Source organism: Microcaecilia unicolor, chromosome 9 (genome assembly GCF_901765095.1).
Source record: "Microcaecilia unicolor chromosome 9, aMicUni1.1, whole genome shotgun sequence".
Lineage (NCBI taxonomy): Eukaryota > Metazoa > Chordata > Amphibia > Gymnophiona > Siphonopidae > Microcaecilia > Microcaecilia unicolor.
The window spans coordinates 219,521,896-219,536,810 of NC_044039.1; the positions used below are offsets into that span (position 1 = coordinate 219,521,896).

Below are 14,915 nucleotides of genomic sequence, written 5' to 3' on the forward strand. Positions count from 1 at the left end.
CCTTCCACGTTGTACCGCAGTAACAAACATCTTCACCTAATGTTATAATTGCCTGATTGTTCAGAAGAAACCATGGAAAGAAACTGCAGAAGAATGCGGCATTTTTCATATCGGACTCATATAGTCACAATCAATTCCTCCATTGTGCCAGGCATTGACCTAAGAAGAGTGCAATTGAATGGGTTCATTCACAGACTCTCTGGATGGCATAATGGTCTTTTATTAGGTTTTTTTTTTTGTAACTTTAATCTTTATTACGGCAATTTCAATGTACACTTTCAATGTTTTCATCACATCTTTTAACAAATTATTAGCATGTACGTGTATATAAACACAAAGGAATCTTTTTTAGAAGGAATGGATCCACGGAATCTTAGTGGAGATTGGGTGGCAACGCCAGTAATTGGGAAACAAAACTGGTGCTGGGCAGACTTCTACGGTCTATGCCCTGATCGTGACTGAACAGATAGGGATGGGCTGGAGTGTAAATTTTAAGGGGCTTCGACGTTAGCTTCAGAACTTAGTACAAGAACAGTGCTGGGTCCTGAGAATGGCAAGGACAAATCAAACTCGGGTATACATATAAAGTATCACATACCATGTAAAATGAGTTTATCTTGTTGGGCAGACTGGATGGACCGTTCAGGTCTTTATCTGCCGTCTGTTACTATGTTACTCTTTTGGGTTCTACATAGAATGTTGCTACTAATTGGGATTCCGGAATCTTGTAACTCTTGAGGATTCCAGAATCTTCAGAACTTTTAGTACAGGAACAGTGCTGGACAGACTTCTACAGTCTGTGCCCTGAGAAAGGCAAGGACAAATCAAACTCAGGTATACATATAAAGTATCACATACCGTGTAAAATGAGTTTATCTTGTTGAGCAGACTGGATGGACCATAAGGTCTTTATCTGCTGTCATTTACTATGTTACTATCAAACATATCAACGGCAAGTGACCGACTCACCTGCGAATGCGCAGTAGAGTTGGAACACTGAGAGTGTAGAAGTCCAAGCCCCGCCTCCACCAGCAGTACAGCCCAATAGGGAGGAGGGCTTGGAGATGGGCGTGGAAATTGGAGGAGGTGGGAGCAGGGAGGGAAGGAGGGGGCGGAAGTGAGGGAAACAGACGCTGGGGGGAGGGCAGGGGAGAGAGCGGGGTTGGTGGACGGGGGGAGGCCATAGGAAAACAAAAAACTAGCTAGTTGTTACAGGTTTAACAGCTAGTATATTATAACCAAACCAACTACCAAAATACCAATTACTGATATAATTGACCCCTCCCTATCCATCCCTTTCTTGTCTGCAATATATTTTCCAGACATTTACATTCCAAACTCACTCCGCCCTTTCCTCTCCCTCCATGACTCGCCCCCATACTCCTCCCAGAGTGAGGCTTTTAAAAAGTTATGTGACTAAAATGAATATGAATTAATTCTACAGATGGAAGAGTAATCTGTTCCACTGCTTAGACACGCAGAGAGGTAAGTAATTACATGTAACTTGCTGCATTACAGCACTGATTACACTCTTCACTAGTGGTCTTCTCACTAATAAAACACCCTCATGACTTGTTTTGCACGTACAAGATAAAGGAAAGTTACAATATCCAAACCAACTAGAATCGGTCAAAACTTGCTCTGCAATTTCAGGTCTATTAAGTTACTCTTATTAGTGAAATGTTCTTTCGACAGGGGTAACTTCCATACCCAGGACCACACTGCAGACTGTGAAAAGAGCTTCTTATAAAGGGAATGTGACAGGAGTTTCTATCCAGGAAATGCACTAGAGAGACAGTACCACAGAGAGGTCTACGGTAAGTGGAGTTCATTGCACTCAAAGACTCACCACAGGAAATTGCAGAAATTTCGAAAAATAAATCGCAGGCCCAGAAAGGGTGAGGAGGGTAAACTGACTGTGCTCTTGGGCCTGGCTGAAAAGAACCTCAAAAACCAGTCACGAGTCACTGCAGTAAGCAGCCCATTCGTGGTCTCCAGCCACATGCTAGCTTCATCTGCTCTTACCTCCCTATCCTAAACCACGGGATATACGAAGCTGCACATCACAGTAAGCAAAAGAAAGAGAATCATGAATGTCATGAGAATAGAAAGAAAAATCTGCACAGAACCCATGTCACTGAAATTTAAGACAATTACAGATAAAACCATCAACCGTCATGTCTGATCTATCACTAACGCGATTCCTGGAAAATTCTGCAGTACCACAAAAATAAGCTTCTTTAAAAAAAACAAAATACAGAACCAGTTAGTGCAGAGAAGCTCTTCCTAGCAGAGAACATTTCAGGGACTGTCGGTGAAACCTTATGCAGAGCCAGGCGTGTGTGGTACTCACTATGTGTAGCTGGAGGAAGTCTCCGAGCCCTGGCGCACTGTCGATTCGCACCAGGATGCCGTCCTTCACAGTGGTGCTGAAACCCACAGCCAGGCGGTCCGTTCGTGTGCTTGGCCTGTCGTTCGCTGGCCACGTGTATAATATGAGACCTCCACTCTTCCCAAATATGTAGGTGGCTCCAGCTGAAAAATAAAGCAAAAACAAAGAAAAAATGTCCATTAACTGTTCACAGAAACTGTTCACATTGCACAGCTTCCACGGAAATTCTTAGGACACCCAAGAAGAGCCAAGACTGAACGAAGCCCACAGGATACTTTCTGCACTGAAACCCACTTTCTGCAGCAGCTGAGCATGCTGGGGATAATTCTGTGAGGCCTTTCCCCCTTTTACACAGGGTGAGAGTGTTTTATAAAATTGCACGACTGCATGTGTGTAATATATACGTGTGCAGTGTGTCTCTAGTTTTGCACCACCTTCACACAGAGTTTGATCAGGGTGAAGGCAAAATCATCAAAAGGCATTTCCTTCAGATTAAATTTTGCCTTGGGGGTAGTGCCCTGCCCTCACCTTTCACCTTTATCCTTTTACCCCTTTCCCTTCTTTTGTATCTTAGTTCAATATTTTTTAAACATTTTAAAATAGTTTGATATTTTAATGTTTCCTTGGCTACCTCGTTTCTGATCCTCTTTCTGTCCCTTTTCATTTCCAAGTTTGAGCTGTAAACCATCTAGATACAACGCAACTGAAGGTATCACAAATAAATATGACCTACGACCTATGTATATGTGTAATATATAAAAAACATGTGTGTACAAGCAAAGGAGCGGGTCCCATTGCAGTTGCTTAAGTTTAAAAAGCTAAGCTTTAAAGTTTATATGAAATATATTCTACAAGTGAATTATTGTGAGAAAATCAGGATTATTTTCGAAAGAGAAGTACACCCATCTTTCGACACAAATCTGAAGATGGGCGTCCTTCACCCAGGGTTGCCCAAATCGGCATAATCGAAAGCCGATTTTGGGCGTCCCCAACTGCTTTCTATCGCGGGGATGACCAAAGTTCCCGGGGGCATGTTGGAGGCATAGCGAAGGCGGGACTTGGGCGTGCCTAACACATGGGCGTCTTTGACCCATAATCGAAAAAAAGGGCGTCCCTGACGAGCACTTGGTCTACTTTACTTGGTCCTTTTTTTGTTACGACCAAGCCACGAAAAGGTGCCCGAACTGACCAGATGATCACCGGAGGGAATCGGGAATGACCTCCCCTTACTCCCCCAGTGGTCAATAACCCTCTCCCACCCTCAAAAAAAATAGTTTAAAAATATTTTGTGCCAGCCTCTATGCCAGCCTCAAATGTCATACTCAGGTCCATCGCAGCAGTATGCAGGTCCCTGGTTCAGTTTTAGTGGGTGCAGTGCACTTCAGGCAGGTGGAAACAGGCCCATCCCCCCTACCTGTTACACTTGTGGTGGTAAATATGAGCCCTCCAAAACCCACCACATACCCACTGTACCCACATCTAGGTGCCCCCCTTCACCCATAAGGGCTATGGTAGTGGTGTACAGTTGTGAGTAGTGGGTTTTGGGTGGCTCAGCACACAAGGTAAGGGAGCTATGTACCTGGGAGCTTTTTCTGAAGTCCACTGCAGTGCCCCCTAGGGTGCCCAGTTGGTGTCCTGGCATGTGAGGGGGACCAGTGCACTATGAATGCTGGCTCCTCCCATGACCAAAGGGCTTGCATTTGGTCGTTTCTGAGATGGGCGTCCTTAGTTTCCATTATCGCCAAAAATCAGAAACAACCAATTCTAAGGATGACCTATATGTCAAGATTTGGGCATCCCCGACCGTATTATCGAAACGAAAGATGGACGTCCATCTTGTTTCCATAATACGGGTTTCCCCGCCCCTTCGCCGAGACGTCCTGCAAGGACGAGGACGTCCTTAGGAAAACTTGGGCACCCCTTTCGATTATGCCCCTCCACATGTCATAATATATGGAAGCCGAAGACGATGCAGGCAGGTCACGAGATATGCTCCTGTGTGAAACGAGTTGATGCTGAGGCTCCCATTTCACTTGATTTGTCCATTCCTTATAAGTGTGATTGAAGTAATCTATAACCACAGGGTTGTTACTTAATGATTTGAATTACCCCTGCTGTGCATGTGAGCCCTTACTGCCACCTATTTTGTAGGCGAGAAAGGCTTACATTCTAGTCACTCGCCACTCCAGACTCCATCCCCAGACACTCCCCCTTTCACTACCCCCAGTCATTCCCCCTCCATGAAAAACAAAGATTTTTCTTAACTTTTGGTGTAGGTGCGTAGAGTGCAAAATTACCGCAGGACACCTCAGCGTGTCTCATGATAAACCTTTTCCAGCTGTGGTAAGCATGCGCTAGCGCTTACTACAGCTTGGTAAAAGACCCCTTAGTTTATATTATTCTGCTAGTTTTTCTTGTAATAATGTTATGATTATTTTATTGAGACTATTTAACTGTGATTTACAAACCAGGGAGGTCATTTTATACATTCAATCCAGTCCAGTCTACTTATAGTCTGATGACTCCCCTACTAAAGGGTTCAAAGTACATCTCAATAAAAGAAAAACGGACAATAACCAAAAAGAAACAATACAATGACACCTAAAATAATCATAACATTATTACAAGAAAAACTAGCAGAATAATATAAACTAAGGGGTCTTTTACCAAGCTGTAGTAAGCGCTAGCGCATGCTTACCACAGCTGGAAAAGGTTTATCATGAGACACGCTGAGGTGTCCTGCAGTAATTTTGCACTCTACGCACGTACACCAAAAGCTAAGAAAAATCTTTATGTTTTTCATGGAGGGGGAATGACTGGGGGTAGTGAAAGGGGGAGTGTCTGGGGATGGAGTCTGGAGTGGCGAGGGACTAGCATGTAAGCCTTTCTCGCCTACAAAATAGGTGGCAGTAAGGGCTCACATGCTAATCTATTTTTAATGGCCACGCATGAATGACATCATCAGCATGTGGGCATTAATGCTGGAAATTAGAAACTGGCCATTTCCAGCTGAGGGAAACAGCTTTAGCATGCGGGAAAAACCTGCATAAGGGTGATCTAAGGCCACTTTTTCCCACACCTTTGTTAAAGGATCCCTAAGAGGGGAAGTTATCAGCTTGGGCTACTGTTATTAAACAAGCCAACTTGTGGTAAAAATCACCTGACTTGACAGTAGCCCACATTGATAACTTCCCCCTAAGCATTAAAACATTTGTCGAATAAAAAAAGCTTTTAACTGGTGTCTAAAAAGAACATATGAAGTAATAAGGGAAGTCTTGCCTCACCAATTTGCTTCACTTCTTTGAAGGCATAAATAAACATGTGGATAAAGGTGAGCCGGGTGATGTAGTGTATCTAGATTTTCAGAAAGCTTTTGACAATGTTCCTCATGAGAGACTCCCGGCAAAATTTAAAAGCCATGGGACAGGAAGATGCTAGGAATTAGTAGGAAAGGGATGGAAAATAAGACAAAGATTATTATAATGTCTCTGCATCACTCCATGGTGCAACCTCACCTTCGGTATTGTCTGCAACTCTGGTCATCATATCTCAAAAAAAAGATATAGCGGAATTACAAAAGGTTCAAAGAAGGGCGACCAAAATGATAGAGGGGATGGAACTCCTCTCATATGAGGAGAACCTGAAGAGGTTAGGGCTCCTCAGTCTGGAAAAGAGAGGCTGGGGGGGGGGGTGGATATGATTGAGGTCTACAAGATCTTGAGTGGTGTAGAACAAGTAGAAGTGAATCAATTTTTAAAGCTTTCAAAAAGTACAAAGACCAGAGGAAACTCAATGAAATTACATGGAAATACTTTTAAAACAAATAGGAGGAAATATTTTTCCACTCAAAGAATAATTAAGTTCTGGAACTCATTGCCAGAGGATGTGGTAACAGCAGTTAGAGCATCTGGGTTGGAAAAAGGTCTGGGCAGGTTCCTGGAGGGAAAGTGCATAGTCTGTTATTGAGATGGACATAGGGAAGCTGCTGCTTGCCCTGAGATTGGTAGTATGAAATCTGACTACTAATTGGGTTTCTGCCAGGTACTTGTGACCTGGCTTGGCCACTGTTGGAAGCAGGATGCTGGGCTAGATGGACCATTGGTCTGACCCAGTATATGGCTATTCTTACGTTCTTATGTTAAATCCAAATACCTATCGCCTTGAAAACTGAAAGATCCACCCAAGATTTGCTTGTATTCAAGTCCAATAACCAATGAAAAGTGTAACATAAGGGCATCCTTACATCAGGAATTGCTTTTAAAACACATAGATATGTAAATTGCCTCTTATAAAATACCATGTGCAGTGGCATGGTGGCGTGCACTCTGCCACTGGGCGTGCGGAAGATGAAGTTTGGGTGGAGCGTGACATATATGCATAAAGACTGTAAAAAATACCTTAATGTACATAGGTATGTATGTAAAGTGCGTGCTTTCTCTTACAGAAGGTCTCCAGCAGGTGTACATAATTGTGTCTACAACCCAGGCGTATGCCGTGTTCCACATACTTGCATTTTAGGGAGACAAGTAGGAGCCTCTGTAGGTGTCTAACCCATTGCACCCCATTATAAAATTAACCTCACTCATTTACATGCTTTTTGGGGGGTTGGATCTGGTGTCTGTTTTACGTGGGCACTTAGCTGCCTATCTTGCCTGTATATAATGAATGTCTCTTTGGACTTTACACAGGCATCCTGTTTTAAAATCAGCAGCCAGCAAAAGCTGAATAGCGGACATTTCAGAGAACAACAGTGTTATACAAACAGTGTAACTCCTTCCTTGGTGCACTACTCAAAAGCAAGTCATAAATGTCTGACATTAGTCAGGGAAAAGCAAAGCCAGCCCAAGAATATTAGATATCCTAAGTGAACATTCATCTACCCCCCCCCCAACCCAGGGGCAGCTCAAAGTCTTATACCTCCCATCTGTAATCCAGGACCTCCCTTTCCCTACCTCACTACAGTCCAGGATCTCCATTTTTCCTCCCTCCCCTTCCAACATTTCAGCATCTCCCTTTTCCCTCCCTACCCCACTATAGTTCAGAATCTCCCTTTTCCCTCTCTCCCCTTCCAACATTCCCGCATCTTCCCTTTCCCTCCTTACCCACCCCCAACATTCTATCATCTCCCTTTTCCCTCTATACCACCCCCCAAACAGTCCAGCATCTCCACTTCCCCACCCCCTTCCTCTCTCCTGTTTCCACAGCATACAAATCAAGAGGATTCAGCACCAGTGTGAAGCCTCAAAGCACAGGCCTGCGCTCAAGTAATGACTTGTCCCCATCAGTCTAATGAAGGTCTACCTCTTGGAGATGGTTTATGATGCGACCGCACATGATTGCGGGCCTGTGCTTAGGGGATGGCACTGATTCCACTTTCCTCTTTGCCTCTGGAAGGAGGAGGGTGGCAACAGCAGCATGAAGAGGAAAAAAGGGGAGATAGGATGCACCACTCCTGTACCCCAACTGCTGCTGATTTAGGTGAATTTTATTTATTTATTATTACATTTGTATCCCGTGCTTTCCCACTCAAAGCAGGTTCAATGCGGCTTACGTAGTAAAAGCAATACAGAATGTTGTTAGAGAGGGTAAAAGTTAATTATACCAGAATAATAGACGAGATGAGTAGGTAGAAAAAGGCAATGGAGAGGGGAGTAAGGTGGGAGATGAAGTCTGGGTCAATGTCGTTATCATGGGGGTATGTGTTAGGTAGATGGTTCATAAAATTAATCTGGATCGTTTGGATAGGCTTGCTTCAATACATGGGTTTTTAGTGCTTTCTGGAAGGGTAGGTAGTCGCAGATTGATTGGATAGATCTGGGGACAGCATTCCAGAGTTGACTGCCCAGGAAGGAGAAATTAGATCCACGATAGGTCTTGTACTTGATTCCTTTGCAGTTGGGGTAATGCAGGTTGAGGTAATTTCGCTTAGATTCAGACATGTTTCTGGTAGGGAGGTCAATCAGATTGAGCATATAGTCTGGAGATTCACCATGGATAATCTTGTGGATTAATGTGTGGACCTTGAAGTTGATTCGTTCTTTGATAGGGAGCCAGTGAAGTTTTGCACAAAGAGGGGTTACGGACTCAAAACATGATTTGCCAAAAATTAGTCTTGCTGCTGTATTCTGGGCAGTCTTAAGTTTTTTCAGGATATGGGCTTTGCAGCTAAGGAAAATGCTACTACAGTAGTCGACATGGGTAAGTACCATGGATTGTACTAAATTCTGGAAAGTTTTCAGGGGACAATAGGGTTTTACGTGTTTCAATATCCACATCATATTGAACGTTTTCTTTGTAGTGGATATAGCGTGATTTTCAAGTGAAAGGTGGTTGTCTAGAATGCCTTATCCAACTAGTGGCAGGGCCAACACTGTGGAAAAGGTTTATTTATTTGTTACATTTGTATCCCACATTTTCTCACCTATTTGCGAGCTCAATGTGGCTTACATAGTGCCGGAAAGGCGTTTGCTGTTTCCGGTGTGAAAAAATACAATGTGATGTTGTGATAAGATGAAATTTAAATGGCAAAGTCACAGTAATAGTCGTAAAGTGGGAGAGTAGTGCTGTGTTCGTACATGCTTCGGTCTTCTTGTGTAGCCAAGGTCAGACCTTTAAGTTGGATCGGGAGGGTATGCTTTTTTGAACAGGGTGGTTTTTGTTACATCTTGTTTGTTGACTGCTATTGTTTGGCATTTATGGGGCCTGATATTAGAACAGTGTCCCGTACAGCAAACACATGCTGTAGACAGAAAATTGATAGCTCAGCAGAAAGCCTCTTCCCACTGCCGTGCTACTGAAAGCTCTGAGAAAGTGAGATACACCCGACTCTTCATGCAACCCTTGCACTGCTCCACACTCGCATGCTGAAACATGGTTTTATGCCAGTGAAGCACATCAGAAAGGAAACAGGTCTTAGATAAATGGATTAAAAGAGTGAATTAGAATCTGCTTAATAAGACAGCGGACCTCCATTCAACTGTTTGATGAAACTAATAATGTAGACAGGTTTTTCATACTACATCAGAAAGTTAAATTAGTCTCACTTGAGCTGTGAAATGCTTAATTTAATTCAGATTTTTATACTTTTTATTAAAAAAAGTTCAAAACTAGAGTTCAGAAATAGGAGTGGCCTAGTGGTTAGGGTGGTGGACTTTGGTCCTGGGGAACTGAGGAACTGAGTTTGATTCCCACTTCAGGCACAGGCAGCTCCTTGTGACTCTGGGCAAGTCACTTAACCCTCCATTGCCCCAGGTACAAATAAGTACCTGTATACAATATGTAAGCCGCGTTGAGCCTGCCATGAGTGGGAAAGCGCGGGGTACAAATGTAACAAAAATAAATAAATAAAATAAAACATTTAACGCTAACAGTAGTGATTTGGAGAACCTCGAGAGGCCTTGGAAGTGTCAGGGTCCTCGAAAATTACCCCATTACCTAACTGTAAATCCATCCTGGGTCTGTGTTGTTACTAAATGTACTTAGCTTCCATGCTTCCTTGGTCCCATAGAATTAAAGACATTTCCAGGACATGCTGAAGAGATACACTGGAAATTCATTAGCCCTGTCAGGAAACAGAGGAGAACAGATAGGCAGCAGACCCAAAAAGCCACAACTTGTCAGGCCTTCAATCAAGCAGCACTCTACCTATCAGAAGTGGAGTGGGGACAGGCACAATCTCAAGCATATTTCACAATGATGATGGGCCTAATGGTGAGAGCAGCGAGGTGAGAACCGAGGAAACTAGAGCCAAATCTCACATGGTTTTAATGGGACAAAGTCAGCATGGATTCAGTCAAGGATCAGCAGTGGAGTTTGAACTGGCCACCTTTGGATGCCAAGACTGATGCTCCAACCATTAGGCTACTCCTCCACATTTAAAGGGAAACCAGCAATCTCCTATACATTCCATCACCGGGCACAAAGATGGAATCCTGAGGAATGTCACTGAAAAGCAAGTGGAGAATGAAAAAGGTGTCCAGTCCACCCGAAATGACCTGTTAAGCCAGGGGTTCTCAATCCAGTTCTCAGGACATACCCAGCCAGTCAGGTTTTGAGGATATTGACAATGAATATACGTGAAATAAATTTGCACGCACTACCTCCATTGTAGGTAAATTTAATGTCTCACTGTCCCATTTAGATACCACACCTCACCAACTTTCAATCATCAACATGACCACAGTTGGTCGGTTTAGTGAACAGCTTCCAACAGCGTCAAACCCTACGCAATCGATGCGTTTCACCCGGAGGCATCTTCAGGGGTTTAACTTACAAAATAGTACCTTCAAGATCAATACGGCTGCTTCCACAGGTCTAGTCTCCCTCAGGAGTCACAGAATAATGGCGTTGAGTGGTAGAGGAAGAGGAATGTAGAAAAACCATTAGGAGACACATGTGCAGGAACGATTTCTTATATGTTTGTAATCAATATGCATGAGAGATTTGCATGCCCACTACTTTCTAGTGAAGTGTGGAATTGGATAGTCATACTTTTAGGAAGATATTAAAGGCATATTTGTTTGGTGAAGCTTTTAAATTAATTTACTATGACATTTTATTTAACTATGTTTTTATTTATGATTTTCTGTTTATTATTGTATATGATAGCATTATAAACTTTAAATTTTATTTATTTATTTGTTTGCTACGTTTGTATCCCACATTTCCCACCTTTTTGCAGGCTCAATGTGGCTTACATTATGCCACAATGGCAATCACCATTAACGGAATGAGAAGTGCAGAGTATTAATACAATTAAGGTACATAAAATATCAAGTAAATTAGAAGGAAATAAATAAATGATTCATTTTAGGTATATGAGATCAAGGATAAAGTATAACGTTCAATGATAACAATATGATTAAAGTAATCAAATTAAAAGAGTTCAGTTTCAATGTTAAGTCTTTTATGAAGGACTAGTAAAAAAAGGCCCGTTTCTGGAGCAAATGAAACGGGCGCTAGCAAGGTTTTCCTCCCCAAACCCCCCCTACCCACCTCTTCGTCGTTCTGAAGGCACTGACGCCATTGCTCCGCACCTCGTCAACGCACGCCACCTTCATCTCCTGAGTCCTTGTTCGTTGTGAAGCCACTGACGCCATTGCTCCGCTCTCGATCTGTGACACCATTGCTCCGCCCTCAATGTCATGTTTGATGCGAGGGCGGGGCCCAGAGACAGTGATTTTGGTGGCTTCACCACCACAAACCCTTCGAACCCGAAGGAAGTGACACTGACGTCAGTGTCTTCAGAACGTTGAGGGTGAGTTTTATTATATAGGATTCTTTTTATAAGTCTCTTTGAACAAGTTAGTCTGCAGTAACTTTCGAAAGGCTGTCAGATCATACGTTGTTTTTATGGCGTTCGGTAGTGCGTTCCATTGTTGTGTACAGACGTAGGAGAAGCTGGATGCATAAACCGATTTGTATTTGAATCCTCTACAGTTGGGGTATTGGAGGTTTAAGAAGGTGCATGAAGAACTTTTTGTGTTCCTTGCTGGTAGGTCTATAAGGTCTGACATATATAACGGGGCCTCTCCATAAATGATTTTATGAACCAGAGTGCAGATTTTGAATGTAATTCATTCTTTTAGTGGGAGCCAGTGTAATCAGACTTGCAATAAGTAAAAATGTTTTAAACAAATATACATTGTACGAGGGGAAAAAGTGGTCAAACTGGATGGCCTTTGCAGTTTTGATCTGCCATCCAGCACTACTTGTCTTATTTCCTGGTAAAACCTGGATAGGCAAAGCACTTTTTGTAAAAGTCAATGTTTAGGGATCAGCTCGATGGGTCTGCAGAAGTGGACAGAGTCACACAGAGTGCTTACGAAGAATTGTACATGGGGGAAGACGGCTGGACCAGGTGGAAACACTTGCCACTCAACAGTCTGGAGGTAACCACACTTTTGTTTTCTGCAGGAGTGATCGGTTAATAGGCACAATGAGCACCTAGCTTGGTTGCCACATGGGGCGAAGCACTCCCCTCCTCCAGGAACATCACCCAAATCCCTCCCCCAAGCAGTAAGGGGGTACATCGAGCAGTCACAGAGCCAAAGTCTACATGTGCATGGCTGTCAGCTCTGCCAGTCCCCTGCCCTTGAATAGGAAGGTGTCAGAGGGGTCAGGGGACCGGAAGAGCCGAGATCTAGGAGCATGTAGACTGCAGCTCTGCAACTGCTTGACGCACCCCCTTACCGCTTGTACCCGGGGTGGACCGCACCCTTGCTGATGTTTTGAAGGCCCTCTTAACATTCATTAAAATGAGACTCTTTCCTTCCACAGATTCTAACCTGGGAGATGAGTTTAAATGCAGCTGACTGAATAACAATTTAGCATCTGTACAGTGAGGAGGACTGCGAGGCTGTCCTCCCACGAAAAAGAGAATCAATTAGACAATGAAACACACATCGCAGCGTAATCTCAGGCATCTATTGTGCATTGAAAGCAAGAATATTAGGGTGTGTGGAAAGAAGAAAAGCATCACACAGAGTGAGTGCAAGACATTTCTTATTTACCAAATACACTCCTGTCTCTCTCATGTGAAGAATGATTGAGTCCCGCACAAGGGTCTGTTAACATAGAGAGCAAACAAGAGATGCCTTCAGATATCCTTTCCAGAGCTGAGATGGAATATCAGCTTAGCCGTTTTATTTTCAAATGAAAGTCATTACCAGCCTTACAAAAGAACAACACACGAGGGGCAGTATCAGTCTAGAGGCAAAGAACAGATACATTGATACCTGTGGAGCGGAGGAGTGGCCTAGTGGTTAGGGTGGTGGACTTTGGTCCTGGGGAACTGAGTTTGATTCCCAGCACAGGCTGCTCCTTGTGACTCTGGGCAAGTCACTTAACCCTCCATTGCCCACCGCATAGAGCCTGCCATGAGTGGGAAAACGCGGGGTACAAATGTAACCAAAAAAAAAAAAAGTGGGCTGGGTGGACACAAGGCCACTCAGCAGTTGCACAGCTGTGATATGGCTGGGGGGGGGGGGATCCCCAAGCCCTGCTAGCTGAAGACTCCAGGCATCTCTGCCTTCCCTCCTCTCCTCCCAGATAATCAGGGATCTCTTATCTCCATTCCCCCAACTCCCTGGTGCCTTTAAGTCCTTTGCTGACAGCAAGAACTGACTCATACCCATTGCTCTTGCTGGCCCTGAATCTTCCATCTGATGCAACTCCCTGTTTGCAGGACCAGGAAGCTGCATCACAGAGAAGGCTCAGGGAAGATGCGAGTAGCAGGTATGAGTCACTGCTTGCTGCCGGCGAAGAACTAAAGAAATTTAAAGGTACTGGGGGGTTGGGGGAGTGGACAAGACTCTGGGCAAGGGGTGCAGCTCAGGCCCTCCCAAAACTGGGAGTCTGGCTATGCCCTGATTGGTACCAGATTTTCAAAAGGAAGTTACTCCCACTCCTTCCCATGCACTATGGTACTAATTTTACACAGCAGGTGGGTGGATAAGAGGCATTCCTGCAATTTAGGTGCGTTTTTATAGAATAAGTGCGCTGCACACCTAATTTCGGCAACGGGGATTGAAACGAAGGTTTCGTTGGTGTAAATGGTTGTGCCTAAATGTAGTTGTGGATCCCGGCATTTAGCGCTATTCTATAAATGGCACCTAACTTTGAACAATGTTTACAGACTAGAGCATTGCGCTTCTTTCAGCGCCAGGTTTTTGGCACTATTTATAGAATTTAGGTAAGTTTTGTGGGCGGATCTTTGTAGAATAGGTCTTAACAAGATGTGCACCCAAATCCGTATTGCTGGCAATTAATGCCAATAATCGACTGTTAGCACCCAATTATTACAGCTCATTGGCTCATTAGCACACCATTTCCAGACTCTGGGGGCTAATGCACAGAATGCTGTAAGTTACATGTTTGCCTGCTGTATTTAGGTGCCCAAACACATGCCACCTCTATGGCTGTTGTAACTGTGAGTGTGAAACTGTTAGGGGGTGTCAATCCTGGGTTACACAAGTACTGTATAATGGCCTCTGTTACCAGATTCTGTTATAAAATAGTCTCCTAACAAACAGAAAAAGTAAACACTGGGCCTTCAGGAATGAGAAAAATGCAATCCTTTATTAATGATGAATACCCGACACGGGCCGTGTTTCGGCGTACAAACGCCTGCATCAGGGGTCAAAAAGCTCTTCTAGGTCAGCTAGTTAGCTAGTAGATAAAGATGATTAACAAACAGCTTATATTCCCTTCCGGGTTTTTGAGGGAACCTTCTCTCTCAGCTTCCAATTTTTCTCTAGCAGGTTTCTTCCTTCACTTTTTCATTCTGACTTCTTCCATTCCCTCTGTTTTGTGATAAAATAGTCTCCTACCACGTGTTCTCAGGCAACCTAATGGAGGTGCCCAGTTACAGAATTGCCCCTTTACGTCTTGATATTACACCCGCTAAATGTTGGCATATAGATGTTGAAATTAAATTTTTGCTGGTTTTTACCTACCCAAGCTCGAAATCAAGCCCCCTTTCCCCAAAGATCTGTATCTGCCTCAGATTTAAAAAACAAACGAA

The 14,915-nt window shown here is 43.6% G+C and overlaps 1 protein-coding gene across 1 annotated transcript in view; it reads right to left on the reverse strand.

Moving 5' to 3' along the window:
- NRXN3 (neurexin 3) overlaps positions 1–14,915 on the reverse strand; it is a 1,814,506-nt gene that overhangs the window by 517,270 nt on the left and 1,282,321 nt on the right. The window contains 1 exon segment of the mRNA XM_030213725.1: positions 2,354–2,535. Within this exon segment, the coding sequence (XP_030069585.1) occupies positions 2,354–2,535 (182 nt within the window).